The following is a 16,677-nucleotide window of genomic DNA, read 5'->3' as shown; positions in this document are numbered from 1 at the left end:
ACCAAGGTTTCCAAAGCTTGCACAGGTGGGAATTACCGGTATCTATTGGGGGTGATAATACTACTAAAAAGATTTCTGGCTTTGAACAAACACCTTCATCTTGATAAAAATGATTTGTATGTTAGCAAACAACACGCAGAGAATCATTTCAAACCGACTATAGGTGATTGAAAATGACAACATTTGGCCCAGTCCTTTTCAGACTGACAAATCCATTTTAGGACAAGTGACTCTGTTAACTTTTTAGTAACAAGCAGAAACCGCTTACCTCCTTCCAATGAAATCAATGGGACTGACTTCCAAATTAATCACTTCTAGGATTAGGGATTTGTGCATGTTTACTCAAAAGTAAACCCCATTACATTCCGTGAGGTGTACTCCTTAGGACTGCAGTCTTAGCCTCACAAGTGTCTTCCTGGCAAGGTGTCTGCTTCATCTTCCTCTGAAAATTACAAGCAAGTGTTAATGAGGAAATGGCATCCCAAGGGTGCCACACTTTTATTCCTTAAAGGAACTGACCTTTAAAATCTTCGTTTAAGGACGGCTGTAGCTAGAGACCTAGGGCGGAATACAGGGTGGAATTTTGGCCTAAAAAAGCTTCCTTAGGGGCTATTAGTAAATGTACTTTGCTAAGGTTCTAGCTTGCTATTTGAGGAGTTCCTTTTCCATCTCTCTTTGCCTAGCTCACTTGCTGGTGATCTAAGACCGTTTGATCTATAGCACTTCTTCCTTTGCTTGTTCTTGTACCTCTTTCCTGCAAGTACCACACAGAGGTCTGGATTAAATGCTTTTGTTTGGTTGGCTGAGGAGCGGAGTGGGGAGGTTGATGGCTCTTGATGCTCCTCTCTCCTTCAAACATCAGAGGAGCATTGCTGGATCAGAGCAAAGGTCCACCTAACCCACCATCTTATTTCCCATAGCAGCCAACCAGATACGCTTAGACAATGGCAAGTTGGTGGCCCCAAACTGTTTCCATACTGCCTTTCATTCTATTTGGGATTTCAGTGTGGTGTACAATCATTTGTGCCACAATACAAGGACAGTAATAATATAATAGAGAAAAGGGTTAAAAGAGCATGTAACATTAGAAACACCTGGGCAGTAAAGAATGTTTTTGCCTGGCAAAAAGGGAAGACATTCCATAACTAGGCACCACGGCGAAGAAACTGTTTTGCTGCCCAAAGTCATTGTGCTAGCGCAGGGTTTCGCAGACTTGTCTCTCCAGCTGTTTTTGGACTACAATTCCCATCACCCCCACCACTGGTCCTGCTAGCTAGGGATGATGGAAATTGTAGTCTAAAAACAGATGAAGACCCAAGTTTGGGAAACCCTGTGCTAGTGAAAGCAGTGCATTGGGTATTGCCCAGTGACACGTGATGGGAATTTTTCCAGTGCTTATTTCTCCAAGGAAAACGTTCTGTTTGATAAGTTCATTGGTGACAGTGAATCAGAAGGGTCGTGGCCCCGTGTGTAGAGTTTTGAGGGGGTACGAAGTGTGTGTCTGCAGCACAGCCTGGCAAGCCTCTCCCGGTGTTGGTTCCTCCCAACCAATGCCGGGAGGGGAGCACGGGCCACGCCACATTGCGGGTACCAGCATGCGGGTGCCGGCTCTGTGCCCGCCAAGTTCTGTGTTGGCTGGCCAGGCTCCCCACTGTGTGGGCAGGTGGCACAGTGCGTGATTGTTGTTTTCTTCCTGCACCAGCACCGCCCTCCCCGGATCCCAGCTTTGCAAGGCTGCTCGGGGAGGGCAGCGTGGGGATACAGCAGCTGTGTGCCCTTTGATTCCAGCGGTGGGGGTGGGGTGGGTCTGGTTTATTCTCCTCCCCTCGCCCTACCCCAGGTGGCGTGGAGACACATTCCACCACTGCAGTAAATAGATGCCAACTGCGCACACAATATTAGGCAAGCGTGGCAGCTTCAAAGTTTTCAGTTTTGTTTAAAACAAGCATGTTGAATTAAGTTGCTCTGTAGGGCAGGAGGGACGCAGGTGGCACTGTGGGTTAAACAACAGAGCCTAGGACTTGCTGATCAGAAGGTCGGTGGTTCGAATCCCCACGACAGGGTGAGCTCCCGTTGCTTGGTCCCTGCTCCTGCCCACCTAGCAGTTTGAAAGCATGTCAAAGTGCAAGTAGATAAATAGGTACGGCTCCGGCGGGAAGGGAAACGGCGTTTCTGTGTGCTGCTCTGGTTCACCAGAAACGGCTTAGTCATGCTGGCCACATGACCCAGAAGCTGTATGCCAGCTCCCTTGGCCAATAAAGCGAGATGAGCACGGCAACCCCAGAGTCGGTCACTACTGGACCTAATGGTCAGAGGTCCCTAGACCTTTACGTATAGGGCAGGAAGGGGGAGCCTGTGGCCCACCAGATGTTCTTGGACCAACTGAGCACTATCCATCCTGACAGGGACTGATGGGAGTCCAACAGCACCTGAAGACCAGAGATTCCCCACCCCTGTTCTAGGGCATCAGAAAAGTTTCCAGTGCAAACTGAAAATCTTCTAATTTGCATAGGATTCAAAATTGTCCAGAAAACCGTCATCCCAGGTGAAAAACCTGAACGGGCGCATTCCATCCTGCAGCACCTTCACTAAGTGCTACCTTTATCAGAGTTGCAGTATTCATCAATGAAGGAGAGAGGCTTCCTCCCTCTTGTTTCCCCAAGAAAATTATTCAGGGGGCTTCTCTAAAACTCCAAAGCAGATGGTGACACGTGGGAAGAGGTTATCATAGTGAAGACGTACCTACTGCTTGCCTGCCTTAGTGCATCTGTGCGATGGGACTAAGCACTTTTCAGAAAGTCCTGCTAAAGGTTAGCAAAGCTGAGAAGACATAATATTATGTGGCAAGCTTTTTGCATAAAAGCTGGTTGGAGGTTGGGCCCTGGTGTCATGTGGCTGTTGAAAGAGAGAGGAAGCTATTAGAAAGCACCTGCCTCACATCTCCTCTGCTGGATCACCTGAGCCGAAATCTGCTCTGGGCCAACCACGCAATCCCTTGATTTTACCCATTTTACTCTGCTTTGTCCTTGAGCCTTGTTCCTTGTTTGCTCCTCAGGTGTGAACTGACTCAACATGAGTGGCCTCGGGAACAGTTCAACAGACCCGGCAAACCCAGATTCCCAGAAGAGGAAGGGGTCTCCGTGTAACACCCTAGCCCAGAGGTGAGTAAGGACTTTGCAGATTTGTTCCGTCCAGGGGTGGGGAGCGTCCTCTGTCGTTCTAACACTCTCATTCCTCACAAGCAGATGGGAGCAGATTTCATCAACTCAAATAGTTCACACTTCCCACCAGGGCTCGGGTGTTTGAGAGTAGCTACTGTGCAAGATGGAGCTCAACTTCCCATCTGCTCCTCTTCACTCCTTGGGAGCAACTGTTAGCTTGTTGCTGAATCTGTTTTAACTTGCTGATTAATTCAGGCTTTTCGTTCAGTCCACGTGCTACAGTTGTTTGGATTGCAAAACGAGAGAGAATCCTAAAGTCCCACTGGGAATTAAAAACTTGGAGGAGCAATATTGACCACCCGCCAGACTAAGTAGTATAATGTTCTCTTTTTCATCCAGAGATGGCAGTCTTTCTTCCGCCATGAACAGGTAAAGGAAACCTCCTACTGCTCAGTTCTCGCCCAAAGGCCGGGTTTTAACTAAGACTGCCACATTTAGTTAATTCATCCATAAGATTAAACATCAGAATGTAATTATTTGTTCAATTAACTATCCCCCTCCCCATTAACTGACCAGCAAATTTTGTTAAATACAAGAAGTTAGTGCCAGCCCCCTGTGGTATCTCAAAAACAGCCATTCTTCCAAAATTCTCCCCCTCTGAATTTCCCAGCTGAATCCTGGACTTCAGCTTAATAGCTTCCCTTCCAGATTAGCACTGATGTGTCCAGAATCCAGATGCCTCTTGGGTTGGATTTACAGGATTTGCACAGAGCAAACAGACCCAGTTGTTTTCTTCCTTTACTCCTGTCCTTTCCATTCCCCTGGTTTGTCATTAAGCGCAGAAGCTGGCTGTCACGATTAATGTCTTCCTTCTTCAACTTTGTAAGGGCGTTGCATGCTCATGCAGGCCTCATCTTTTTCTAACTTGGCCACCCCACAGCTGTGCTATAAGGTAGAAATGGTCTTGCGAATAATAATAATAATAATAATAATAATAATAATAATAATAATAATAATTTATACCCCGCCCATCTGGGTGAGTTTCCCCAGCCACTCTGGGCAGCTCCCAATCAAGTGTTAAAAACAATACAGCATTAAATATTAAAAGCTTCCCAAAACAGGGCTGCCTTCAGATGTCTTTTAAAGATAGGATAGCTGCTTATTTCCTTCACATCTGAAGGCGGAGCATTCCACAGGGCGGGCGCCACTACCGAGAAGGCCCTTGTAATAGTAGACAGACCCTTGTAATAGTAATTTATTATTTGTACCCTGCCCATCTGGCTGGGTTTCCCCAGCCACTCTGGGCAGCTTCCAACAAAGATAAAAAATACATTAAAGTATCACACATTAAAAACATCCCTGAACAGGGCTGCCTTCAGATGTCTTCCAAATGTAGTTTTTTATCTCTTTGACATCTGGTGGGAGGGCGTTCCACAGGGTGTGCGCCACTACCGAGAAGGCCCTCTGCCTGGTTCCCTGTGGCTTTGAGCATCTTTCTGGGGCTCCCAGACATGGACATGGTGGTCCTTGCAATTCTTTGAAAATGTGGGTGGCAGGCAGGCAGGCATGAACCATGCATGATTCGCTCTGCCTTTGTCACCTCCCGGGAGGAATGTCTTGAACATTTTCACCTCATTTTGGCAGTAGGTTCCCTCCACACGGCAGTTCAGTGTGTATTTGGTGCTACTTGCAGCTGCATGCTTTTCCTAGAGTCCACACGGCATCCTCCTCAACCATTTTTGCGATTGAATCTAGATTTTCTGGTTCACAGATAATCTGAAAAAGGGTGGGGATCCAACATGAAATCACACAATAAAGTGTATTGTGAATCTTTTGTGTGGACAGTTCTTTACATGGCTGGGGAAACCCAGCCAGATGGGCAGGGTATAGATAATAAAATTACTATTAATTAATTATTATTTGTAGCACATAGCTGCTTTGTGCAAAACTGGTCATGTGCAAAGCAAAGCTATGTCATAAGTACTTTCTGAAACAGTGTGCGAACGAATGCACTGCTATCCTTCAAAAGTCTCTGAATTCATACTTCTCTGAATTTTGCAAGGAAGTGCTGTACAGAAATGCAAATACTAGTGCAAAGTGTGCCTATAAATGCATATATTTGTAAAAATAATGTATATAAAAATCATTCTTTTAGGGAAAACAACTTCACCGAAATATATATATTAGGCAACATTACATACGAAAAGTGTATTTCAGATAAATTTGCTTTGAAATGCTGCTGAATTTTCATGAAGTCTTGGGGGGGGGAATTGAAAATTGAAAAAAAATATTGAAAACTGATGTGAAAAACTAGAAGAAAGAGAAGCAGAGAAACTAAAATTAACATATTCTCTGGGAAAGCTGTCAGGGAGGGCCTGCTGCAGAGGCATAAAATAGAGTGAAATCTGAAAATTCAGATCCTCCCTTTTCCAGTAGAGGAGTTCAGTTTTTTTTAGCTCCCTCACCAGTCCAAGTAGGCATCCCTAACATTAGCATAATGGAATGGAAGAACTCTGTTCATCCTTCGTTAGAAAATGTCTTTTTCTCTTTCTCTTTCTCTCAGTCTCTCCTTCTCTTTTAAGATGGTTCCTGCTGTTTCATTTGCTTGCATCAACTAAAATAGACTACTTTATTTTTCATTTAACTATTATTTTATTCACTTGCACGCCCATGCCAATTTAACTGATTGATTAAGCAATTCATCAATTAGCTTGTATGATTAATCGACTTGAGATACTTTTTCATTGGCTGTCAGCCCTCGTTCTAGCTTTGGGTCTGCTAATTTGCCGTTTTCTTTTGCATTAACCTCTAGAGAGTTTTAACTGTTGCAGGGGATGGTACTTTGGTATGGTAGGAAGACTTTCTCTTTGAAATCATATCCTTATGATGCTTTTCTCTAGGGGAAATTGCCTTTATTCTTCTCTTTCCTACAGCTTACATGTTGCCATAGCAACAGGGGCATTGAGTTACGTTCTTTAATCTTTAAATAAATTCATGCACAAGTTACTTTACTGATCCCCCCTCTTAATTTGACCTCAACTAAAGTGCTCATGCTACTATTTACTTAATATTTCAATCATCAGAGCAAACCCATTATCCAGCAGATCTTCCAGATGTTCCAGTACCCCTTCCTTAACATGACAGGAGTGTGTCAGCAGTAAATCATACTGTGCAAGTTGGTATTAACTCCTTATTAGCAAAAATGCAATTTGCACCAGAGTGTCAGGCGTAATGAGCACAGCAACTCATCTCTGGTAGGTCTTGCCCCATGGATCATTTGTCCCACCTCCCCATAGCTGCCTAAGTTCTGTTCTCTCCAGGGGTTTTTTCTAAGCAATCTGAGACTGTGCCTAAGGTAAAGGTAAAGGGACCCCTGACCATTAGGTCCAGTCGTGGCCGACTCTGGGGTTGCGGCGCTCATCTCGCTTTATTGGCCAAGGGAGCTTCCGGGTCATGTGGCCAGCATGACTAAGCAGCTTCTGGCGAACCAGAGCAGCGCACGGAAACGCCATTTACCCTCCCGCCAGAGCGGTACCTATTTATCTACTTGCACCCGAGGGTGCTTTCGAACTGCTAGGTTGGCAGGATCTGGGACCGAGCAACGGGAACTGACCCCGTCGCGGAGATTCGAACCGCCGACCTTCTGATCCACAAGTCCTAGGCTCTGTGGTTTAACACACAGCACCACCCGCGTCCCTTTGAGACTGCGCCTAAGTGCCACCAATCTCTCCTCCATGCTTGGACTACTGCAATGTGCTCTCCATGGGGCTACCTTTGAAGGTGACCTGGAAACTACAACTAATCCAGAATGCGGAAGCCAGACTGGTGACTGGGAATGGCTGCCAAGACCATATAACACCAGTCCTGAAAGATCTTCATTGTCTCCCAGTACGTTTCTGAGCACAGTTCAAAGTGTTGGTGCTGACCTTTAAAGCCCTAAACGGCCTTGGCCTAGAATACCTGAAGGAACATCTCCACCCCCTTCCTCTTCGTTCAACCAGTCCATGAGAGACAGTCACAGTAGCCCTTATCTAACAAAATCATTGGGGGGGGGGAGGTTTCCTGCAAAAGATAGCTTTGCTCCTGCTCAAGCTTTTTAAAAAATGTCAATAGGTCTAGATACAGCTTCTAACGCTTCAGTATACAGTGGTACCTCGGGTTACATACGCTTCAGGTTACAGACGCCGCTAACCCAGAAATAGTGCTTCAGGTTAAGAACTTGGCTTCAGGATGAGAACAGAAATCCTGCGGCAGCAACAGCAGGAGGCCCCATGAGCTAAAGTGGTGTTTCAGGTTAAGAACAGTTTCAGGTTAAGAACGGACCTCTGGAACGAATTAAGTACTTAACCTGAGGTACCACTGTAATCTCCAAAGAACAACATGGAGAAGATGGAAGTGGTTATTGAAATGGCAGGACTGAGTGGGAGCTGGGAGGGTAACTTGATAGCTGCTGGGGCTGCATTTTGGGGAAGGGACGGGGACTTTGTTCCCTGTGTTGATGAAGCCCTGCTAACAGGAGGTGGCGCTGGGTGGGAGGGAGGGAGCGAGCGGTTGTGCTTCCCCCAGCAACGAAGATCCTATAGTTGCAGTGCTGTGAAAATGCAGGACATCCCCACCCCCCTCAGCAACAGAAGTGCAACCTTGGGGAAAGGCAGCCAAATCCCACTCAGCAATGAACCGTGCTATCATTGCATTAAAGAAAAAAGAAAAAAGCCCGCAGAATTGCTCTCAGATGCTCCAAAGTATAAAAACGAGTAATTGCAGCCAAGTAAAGGCTACTTGCTCTTCATCTACATAGTTCTATGGTGTGTTGGAAGCTTCTTAGATTTGCTTATAAAGCGATTGCTTTAGCAGCTTTTGCAAACAGATTGATTGCCCTTCTTTTATTTTATTTTGTTTTTTTTAAAAACCTCTTCTGCCTTTTAGCTTATTAACTTGCTTTCTTGGCACACTGCCATCACAATTTATTCCTGTTGGCAATTTGCCAGTTTCTTTTTGCCTTTAGTGGCCTCCTTATAGCTTGAGCGGTTGAGTGGCTGTTCTGTGTTCATAGCCGTATAGCCTGCTGAGGCAGAGTATGCGTGTAGAAGAGAAGTATGAGCCTAAACCTATGAGAGAAAGAGAGAGCCTCGCATGTTTCTGTGCAAAAGCAGCCAAAGTGCATTGCAGCTGGAGAGCTAGCATAGGAATAGTAAATGAACTCTTAAGCACAAAAATGCAGGCTGTGATAATAATGAACCTAGTGCAATACAGTGGACACTCGGGTTGCGAACGTGATCCGTGCGGGAGGCATGTTCGCAACCCGCAGCCTTCGCAACCCTTAGCACCGCGTCTGCGCACACACGGGTCGCAATTTCGTGCTTATGTGCGAGCACCAAAACTTGGAAGTAACCCATTCTGGTACTTCCAGGTTCAGTGCGGTGCGCAACCCGAACACGTGGAACCTAAAGTGTCTGTAACCCGAGGTATGACTGTACTTGGTAAGAAAATGCATATCTGTGGATCAAAAATCTCATAAAACTGACAATAATAAGTCTGCATCCTCTTGACTTCTAGTAATGAGCAGGAAAAGCAGTTTTTTGAGAACACATTATATGTTCCTGCATTCTTTTTGAATCCCCCTTTTCATGCTCATGATTAAGGTGGTCTGAAATGGGCCAGCTGACTAGCCTTACATTGTACACACTGACCATAGGAATCTGCCTTATACCCAGTCAAAGCATTGGTCCATCTAGCTCAGCTAGCAGCAGCTCTTGAGGATTTCAGTTGGAAGAGTCTCTTCCAACCTGACCTGAAGATGCCAGGGACTAAACCTGAGACCTTCTGGGCAGATGCTCCACCACTGAGCTCCAGCCCTTCCCAAAGGCAGCAACTGAATAATTGAATTGCTAACATGTAGATTCTTAGCAAGGGACGCGGGTGGCGCTGTGGTCTAAACCACCGAGCCTCTTGGGCTTGCTGATCAGAAGGTCCGTGGTTCGAATCCTCGCAACAGGGTGAGCTCCTGTTGCTCTGTCCCAGCTCCTGCCAACCTAGCAGTTCAAAAGCATGCCAGTGCAAGTAGATAAACAGGTACCACTCCGGCGGGAAGGTAAACGGTGTTTCCGTGCACTGCTCTGGTTCGCCAGAAGCGGCTTAGTCATGCTGGCCACATGACCCGGAAAAACTGTCTGCAGACAAATGCTGGCTCCCTCGGCCTGTAAAGCAAGATGAGTGCCGCAACCCCGGAGTCGTCTGAGACTGGACTTAACTGTCAGGGGCCTTTACCTTTACCTTAGATTCTTAGCAAGTTGCTGTAAGCCCTTTATCATTGCATTTTATCATTAGCTGATGCTGTACATTAGTGACACTGGTCTGGTTTTGTTTTTACTGGCGTTTGAAATGGGTATAATATGGATGGAGTTGGATCAGATAATCTTGAACTGATGCCTGGACTCTCGCTTACACATCTCATGACTTGTTGTTTGAATGGATTCGATTGCAGTCGGAGTCATATTCACAAAACACCCACAAATATTAAAGAAACTCACGTCCTTAATTTGGGCTGCCCTTAGTGTGAATTTTGAATTATTTTAAAGCATGCATAGGCTTTGGTTACTGAGGAGCTTAGTAACTGAGCGTTGCTTTTCTCCAACAGCAATGAGAAACGGCGCAGGGAGCAAGAGAACAAATACTTGGAAGAGCTGGCCGAGCTGCTCTCAGCCAATATCGGAGAGATCGACAGCCTAAGCGTCAAACCTGACAAATGCAAGATTCTGAAGAAAACGGTTGACCAGATTCAGCAGATGAAGAGGCTTGAACAAGGTAAACCGGCAAGGCCCTTTGGTCTTCTCTTGCTTGTCACTGGTGTGTTTGAAGGTGGCAAGTGGTTCCTAAACTTTTCCAAGCCACACACCCCTTGGTTCAGTAAACGCATCCACACTGCCCCGTGGCCAATAAAAAGCACTATTCACAATAACGGTTTGCACAGCCATTGAGGGAGATAATAACACAATATAATTGAAAACAATTAATTGCACATATATTCAAAATCCAGTTAAAACTAATTTAATTATTTCAACAAAATGGATGGGCTTAATCCAATGATCCCAGCTTTTCAAAGTCTAATAGTCATTTACACCTCCAGCCCCCCCCCTGCCACCCCCTTGCCTCTTGGTGGGTTAATCCACCCACTTTGAGAACCACTGCTTTAAGGCAAGACTTTCACAAGGTGTGGCCTAGATGCTCCTTGCAGCAACTGAGTAATAAAAGTATATGATTAAAAAACATCCTTCTGCCACGGCTGAGTCCCCTTTCTAAACACCTTCCCCACAACAAAGATATGATAGCCATCTTCAAATATCTCAAGGGCTTTCACATGGAAAATGGAACAAGCTTGTATTCTCCTGCTCTGGGAGGCAGGACTTGAACCCAGGGCTTCAAGTTACAAAAAAGGAGATTCCGGTTAAACATCAGGAAGAACTTTCTGACAGTAAGGGCTGTTGGATAGTGGAGCGGACTCCCTTGGGAAGTGGTGGTTTCTCCTTCCTTGGAGGTTTTTAAGCAGAGGTTGGATGGCCGTCTGTCAGGGATGCTTTAGTTGAGATTTCTGCATTGCAGGGGGTTGGACTAGATGGCCCTTGGAGTCCCTTCCGACTCTCCAGTTCTGTGATTCTTTGAAGGAGGCATTTGCCAGGGAGAGTCAGCAGCACAGAAACAGTTCAGCACAACACATGCTCACACAAACACACACCCTCCTAACTCAAAATAAAAAAATTCCTTCCAGTAGCACCTTAAAGACCAACTAAGTTAGTTCTTGGCATGAGCTTTCGTGTGCATGCACACTTCTTCAGATACACCTTTAGAGAAAGTGTTGCATAGTTTTCTTGCATATTCGGTGGGATACGTGGATTGTAGAGGGTTCTTAATTCTAAGACCCTTGGGTATAATGTCCAGGTTCTTGCATTTAGTAAGAAAGAAGATATCAGTCTGTACCTGTGCAAGTTTCTTGGTGAGGTTGATGGACTTCCATTTCATGCGGCTCAATGTGGTGCCTTCCATAGTTCCAGTTACAGATAGGTAGCCGTGTTGGTCTGCCATAGTCTGCCATAGTCAAAATAAAAAAAATTCCTTCCAGTAGCACCTTAAAGACCAACTAAGTTAGTTCTTGGTATGAGTTTTCGTGTGCATGCACACTTCTTCAGATACAGCAAGTGACCAACACGGCTACCTATCTGTAACTGGAACCTCTTAACTCATTCATTCTCCCCTACAGTTGCCTCCCCTGCTGTCACTCGCAATCTCTGCAAATAGGGGTTTTCAGACTGGCCTCAACTAGAGATCAGGCATTTAGGATGGAATTACCGTATTTTTTGCTCTATAAGACGCACCCAACCATAAGACACACCTAGTTTTTAGAGGAGGAAAACAAGAAAAGCCAGCAAGAGCCACAGACACACTCGCTTGGCGTGGCTCTTTAAAGATACAGCGGTTCTTGCTGGCTTTTCCGGGAGGTGGGAGAAGGGACTGACGCGCTGCCCTCCATCCCTTCTCCCACCTCCCTGAAAAGCCAGAGGAAGCTGCTTAGCCCTTATGGAGCCCCTTCCGTCCCTCATCCTGCTTCACTGGGAAGCCAGCAGACCAAGAAGAAGAAGAGTTTGGATTTGATATCTCGCTTTATCACTACCCAAAGGAGTCTCAAAGCAGCTGTTCTCCTTTCCCTTCCTCCCCCACAACAAACACTCTGTGAGGTGAGTGGGGCTGAGAGACTTCAAAGAAGTGTGACTAGCCCAAGGTCACCCAGCAGCTACATGTGGAGGAGCGGGGAATCGAACCCGGTTCCCCAGATTACGAGTCCACCTCTCTTAACCACTACACCACACTGGCTCTCACGAGGCGCTGCACAGCGATCCCTCTTGCTGTTCTGGCTTCTGGGCTAGCTGTTCATCCTGCATTCGCTCCATAAGACGCACACACATTTCCCCTTACTTTTTAGGAGGAAAAAAGTGTGTCTTATGGAGCGAAAAATACGGTAATTGTGTCGTGCAAAGGAGAGAGAGTTCCTTCAGCACAAGCATTTCTGTTTATCTGGTGGAGCCATCTCTTACCCCTGTGCCCCGTTCTGGGAGTTCTCCTAATCACCCAGAGCAAATTTGGGGAATGTGTCTGGGGTACACAGAGACAGGGAGCAGCATAAGGCCCTGTTGCGCTTTGCATAGCTTGAGGGAGGCGAGGGTGCTGCTGCATTTTGGTCAGCAAATTTGCAGTCGCTTCGCACACTGCATGTTTAAGTGGCAACTTAAGTGTAGGTTTAAAGTGTAGTGCGTGGATCCTGCAGTCGTGCTCATCACCGGCAGCCACCCCTTGAGTCTATTGACAGAGGCAAATGAAGGTGTATTGTATGAAATGGCCTTCTGGCTTTGCAAGGACTGCAGAGGTCAAGTCTCAGAACCATCTTTGCTCTCCTTGATAGAATTTGTAACTAAATAATATTTACTTGTAGATTGTTAGGGAGATCTCCACCATCAAACCACGACTGAAGTGTTATTGTGAACAGCCCCTTCCTTGCTTTTATTTCATTTCAGCTTCATCCAAATACGGCTTAGTTAGTAAAAAGAGGCTGTCTACAGGGTGGATTGATTTAAATTAAGGCAATTTAAACCACTGATTTAAATTGCTCAGAAAAAAGACCAATTTAAATAATTTGGTTCAAATAACGTTGCTCGTGTTTTTTTATTCATGCATTTCCTGAACAAGAGTGCATCCTAATCATCATCAGGTTTATTTTGTTAAATATATATATATTGGTAATGAGAGCTTGTACTAATGGGTTTCCATAACAATCAAAAGTGGTTAGTTTGCAACTAAATGAAGCCTTCATACTACCTAGGCTGGGAGCAGCATCCAAATCGTCTGGCCATGCGGTCCTCGGACCTTTTGCGTTTGACCATTGTCTGCTTAGAGACTGGAGTGGCAACTGGGAAATTAATAGATTCCCACTTAGCTGTAAGAAAACTTAAGTAAGACCACTCGCTTAAAGACAACGGCCATGATCCACAGCAGAATTTGGAGTGCTCGGTTGTGAGCAATTTCCCTTTCACTTCCTGGAATCACTTGCCCCATGTCTTCCACATGAGGAACCCTTTGTCCTCTAAGGAGCTCATATGGTTCTCTCCGTCCCCATTTAAACCTTGCAATAACCCTGTGAAGTGGGTTTGACTGAGAGACAGTGATGGGCCCAATATCACTCAGTGGGGCTTTGAACCCTGGTTTCCCTGGTCTTAGCCCAACAAACTAACCACTCCCCAATACTGGTTTTTCAGTATGGAAAGTACATTTTCTCACTGCTTGGCGTGGTGGATAAAATATTCATAATTTGTAACAATAATAAATACAATACATGACCCTTTAATTTATAACACTTGTCCTAGAAGTCAAATACCCCCCTTTTCCAAAGAAGAAAACAAGAATAACAACTTAGTTTTTGTACCCCATCCATCTAAGTGGGTTGCCGCAGCCACTCTGGGCAGTTTCCAACATAATATACAAACAACATCACACATTAAAAGTGGGCTTTCAGTTCAGTGTGTTTGAAAGAGAATCTTGAGCTGTTACCTTCTGAAGATATTTCATTTCTTCATTCATTCACTAGATTGGTCAACCGATTAATTACATTTGTATCCCGTCTTTCCTCTAGGGAACTTAAGGCAGCATACATAGTTCTCTCCTTACAAGAATTCTCACAAAAACTCTTTGTGGTAGGTTAGGCCGACTATCCCAGAATCACCCGTGAACTTCAAGGCAGAGGCTGGGGGTTCAAACACAGAACTCCCCGCCCCCAGATAGGCTCTCCTACCTACATCTGCAGTGTGGTATAGCAGCTAGAGGACATTTCAGTGTTTACATCTTGCTGTGTTACATTTGGGGACGTGTTTGGCGCTGTGGGTTAAACTACAGAGCCTAGGACTTGCCGATCAGAAGGTCAGCGGTTCGAATCCCCGCAGCGGGGTGAGCTCCCGTTGCTCGGTCCCTGCTCCTGCCAACCTAGCAGTCCGAAAGCACGTCAAAGTGCAAGTAGATAAATAGGTACTGCTCCGGCAGGAAGGTAAACAGTGTTTCTGTGCGCTGCTCTGGTTCGCCAGAAGCTGCTTAGTCATGCTTGCCACATGACCCGGAAGCTGTACGTCGGCTCCCTTGGTCAATAAAGCGAGATGAGTGCCGCAACCCCAGAGTCGGCCACGACTGGACCTAATGGTCAGGGGTCCCTTTACCTTTACCTATGTTACATTCAGATTTCATTTTAAACCAAGTTGCAGTCATACCTCATGTTACGTCCGCTTCGTGTTACATTCTTTCAGGTTACATCCCGCGACAACCCAGGAGTACCAGAAAGGGTTACTTCCGGGTTTTGTTGCTCGCGCATGCGCAGAAGCGCAAAATGATGTCACGCACATGCACAGAAGCAGCGAATCGCAACCCACACGTGCGCAGACGCACCGCTGCGGGTTGCTTTCTTTTCATGTTGCGAACGGGCCTCCGGAACGGATCCCGTTCCCAACCAGAGGTACCACTGTACTTTTTTTTTTTTTTAATGACGTTGTAACTGACATTTAAAAGTAAATCTCTGGTTTTAAGTCTTTTGGAATCCAGGTGTTTGTTTAATAAAAATATTAATTGTAGAAAGAGCCTGGATGCATGGGAAAGCGCCCTGAGAATCCATCCACTGAGGTCTCCCCAGTGTTGCTCAGCCTCATCCTGCATTGCCCAGCTTCCGTTTTTGGGTGGGTGGGGGCAAGAGGCAGTGGGAGAGAAGCCCTTTCACAGAGTCAGTGGCTGTGGAAATATCCAGGTGGAAATAATGCATATTTCCAAAAAGAGAGAGCAGTCCCTCCTTAGCTTGGAAGAAGGCGCTCCATATTTCTCCTCGAATGAAACGCTCGCCTTGTGGCACCAGCAGCTCTTTTCAAAAGACAAAGCGCTGGGCGTGGAACTTGTCAGCTTGCCTGGGAGTGAAGGCTGTGCTCAGCATCCCAAGATGCAAGGGGGTGGGGGAGAGGGCCTCAGGCTTTTGCAAAGGAGATTTGCCGTGTCCCATAATATGCATGTTCCGATCATAATGTTTTCATGGCCTTACTCCTGTCATTTGTGCTCCTTGGAGGTAAAATACCGCGCTTGCAGGAGGCCTTGGCAACTGATGATGCCCTCCTGGTCGTGCCTGCCTCGTTGTTGCTGCTGCTGTTGTTTAATTAAATGCTCGCACTTCTCAGGATTATTGTCAAAAGTAAAATGGATGGTTTCCACATTAGGAACCATGTTATTCCTGTCCCAAGTTAAATATAAATGTGTTGGGGACAGAGAGGTGTTGTTGGTACTTGCGAAAGTGTCTTGAGATTCTAGTCATCTGTATTCCTCACTTTCTTCCAGTGTAGAGAGTTGGCTTATTTTTTTAAAAAAAATAATATCCAACAACTGTGTGTGTCAAATTTTGTATGCTGGTATTTATGCACAATGTTTTGAATCTAATTTTGAAACAGGCCCTAGCTCAAGTGTAGCACACGTAGTTGGTGGGCAGAAGATGTTGGGTTTGTCTCTGACATGTCCAGTTGCAGGCTTGTTAAAGGATAACATGACTGGTAAAGGTACAGTCAGGCTGCGTGTTTTCAGGTTGCGCACTGTGCCGAACCTGGAAGTACTGGAACAGGTTACTTCCAGGTTTCGGCGCTCGCGCATGCACAGAATCACTAAATCGCACTTTGCGCATGCGCAGATGTGCCGAATCACGGCCTCCGCGTGCGCAGGGTTGCGAACGCTGCGGGTTGCAAACATACCTTCCGCATGGATCACGTTCGCAACCCTAGCATCCACTGTATCTGTATAACACTTGAGATCTGTTCTCTGAACAGTAAGTGGTTATAACCCAGATGGACCAATGGTCTGGTTCTCTAGTGGGCAACCATATATCATTGGGTAAAAATGGTAATCTGATGTTAATGATATCAACCTCTGATGCTGTGAGGATATGAAAGCTTACAAGTTTCACATCAGTTTGCCTTCCCCTGGTGCCCTCCTTCTGTTTGGGACTACAACTCCCATCAGCCACAGCGAGCATGGACATACTGGTGGGAGTTGTAGTCCAAGATACTGGAAGGGCAGCAGGCTGGGGAAGGCTGTGTTGGACAAATAGAAATTTACTGAACGTTTACAGTTTCTTTAAATAATTTATTTCATATTGCACTAAGGAATCTTATAGAGTATCGAAGTGAAGTTGTCTCTGCCCTTGTAGCTTTCAGGTGTGCTTTCTCAGAAGACTAACAGTGGTTGCTTAATGGGGCATTCTAGATATAACTGAAACTGAAAGTTTCGGACAAGGAACTACATTTGATCCAGTTCCCTCTGCTCAAATTTTGATTTTGGCTTTGACAACTGAAAAATACTCCCATACATGCTAAACGGTTCCTAGAGAGAAATTTTCCCTGTGCCTTTTTGTGGGTGTCAGAAGCGCCAGCCTTCCTGGAAAAACACATCATTTGGGCTGTAT

The 16,677-nt window shown here is 45.8% G+C and overlaps 1 protein-coding gene across 6 annotated transcripts in view; it reads left to right on the top strand.

Annotated features, from left to right (window-relative positions):
• The window catches only part of NCOA1 (nuclear receptor coactivator 1), a 296,235-nt gene that overhangs the window by 192,966 nt on the left and 86,592 nt on the right, over window positions 1–16,677 (top strand). For all 6 annotated transcript variants that reach the window (XR_014523525.1, XM_083494093.1, XM_083494094.1 and 3 more), the window contains 2 exons: window positions 3,056–3,161; window positions 9,799–9,965. Coding sequence is in view for 5 of the 6 variants with exons in the window: in XM_083494093.1 (XP_083350219.1) it covers window positions 3,073–3,161; window positions 9,799–9,965 (256 nt within the window). In the remaining variant the exon portion in view is untranslated. The remainder of the gene's footprint in view (window positions 1–3,055; window positions 3,162–9,798; window positions 9,966–16,677) is intronic.

This window comes from Podarcis liolepis (genome assembly GCF_965112155.1).
Source record: "Podarcis liolepis genome assembly, chromosome: 3".
NCBI classification, from domain to species: domain Eukaryota; kingdom Metazoa; phylum Chordata; class Lepidosauria; order Squamata; family Lacertidae; genus Podarcis; species Podarcis liolepis.
Note: the sequence above shows the minus strand (reverse complement) of the source record. Positions and strands in the feature narration are given on the sequence as shown.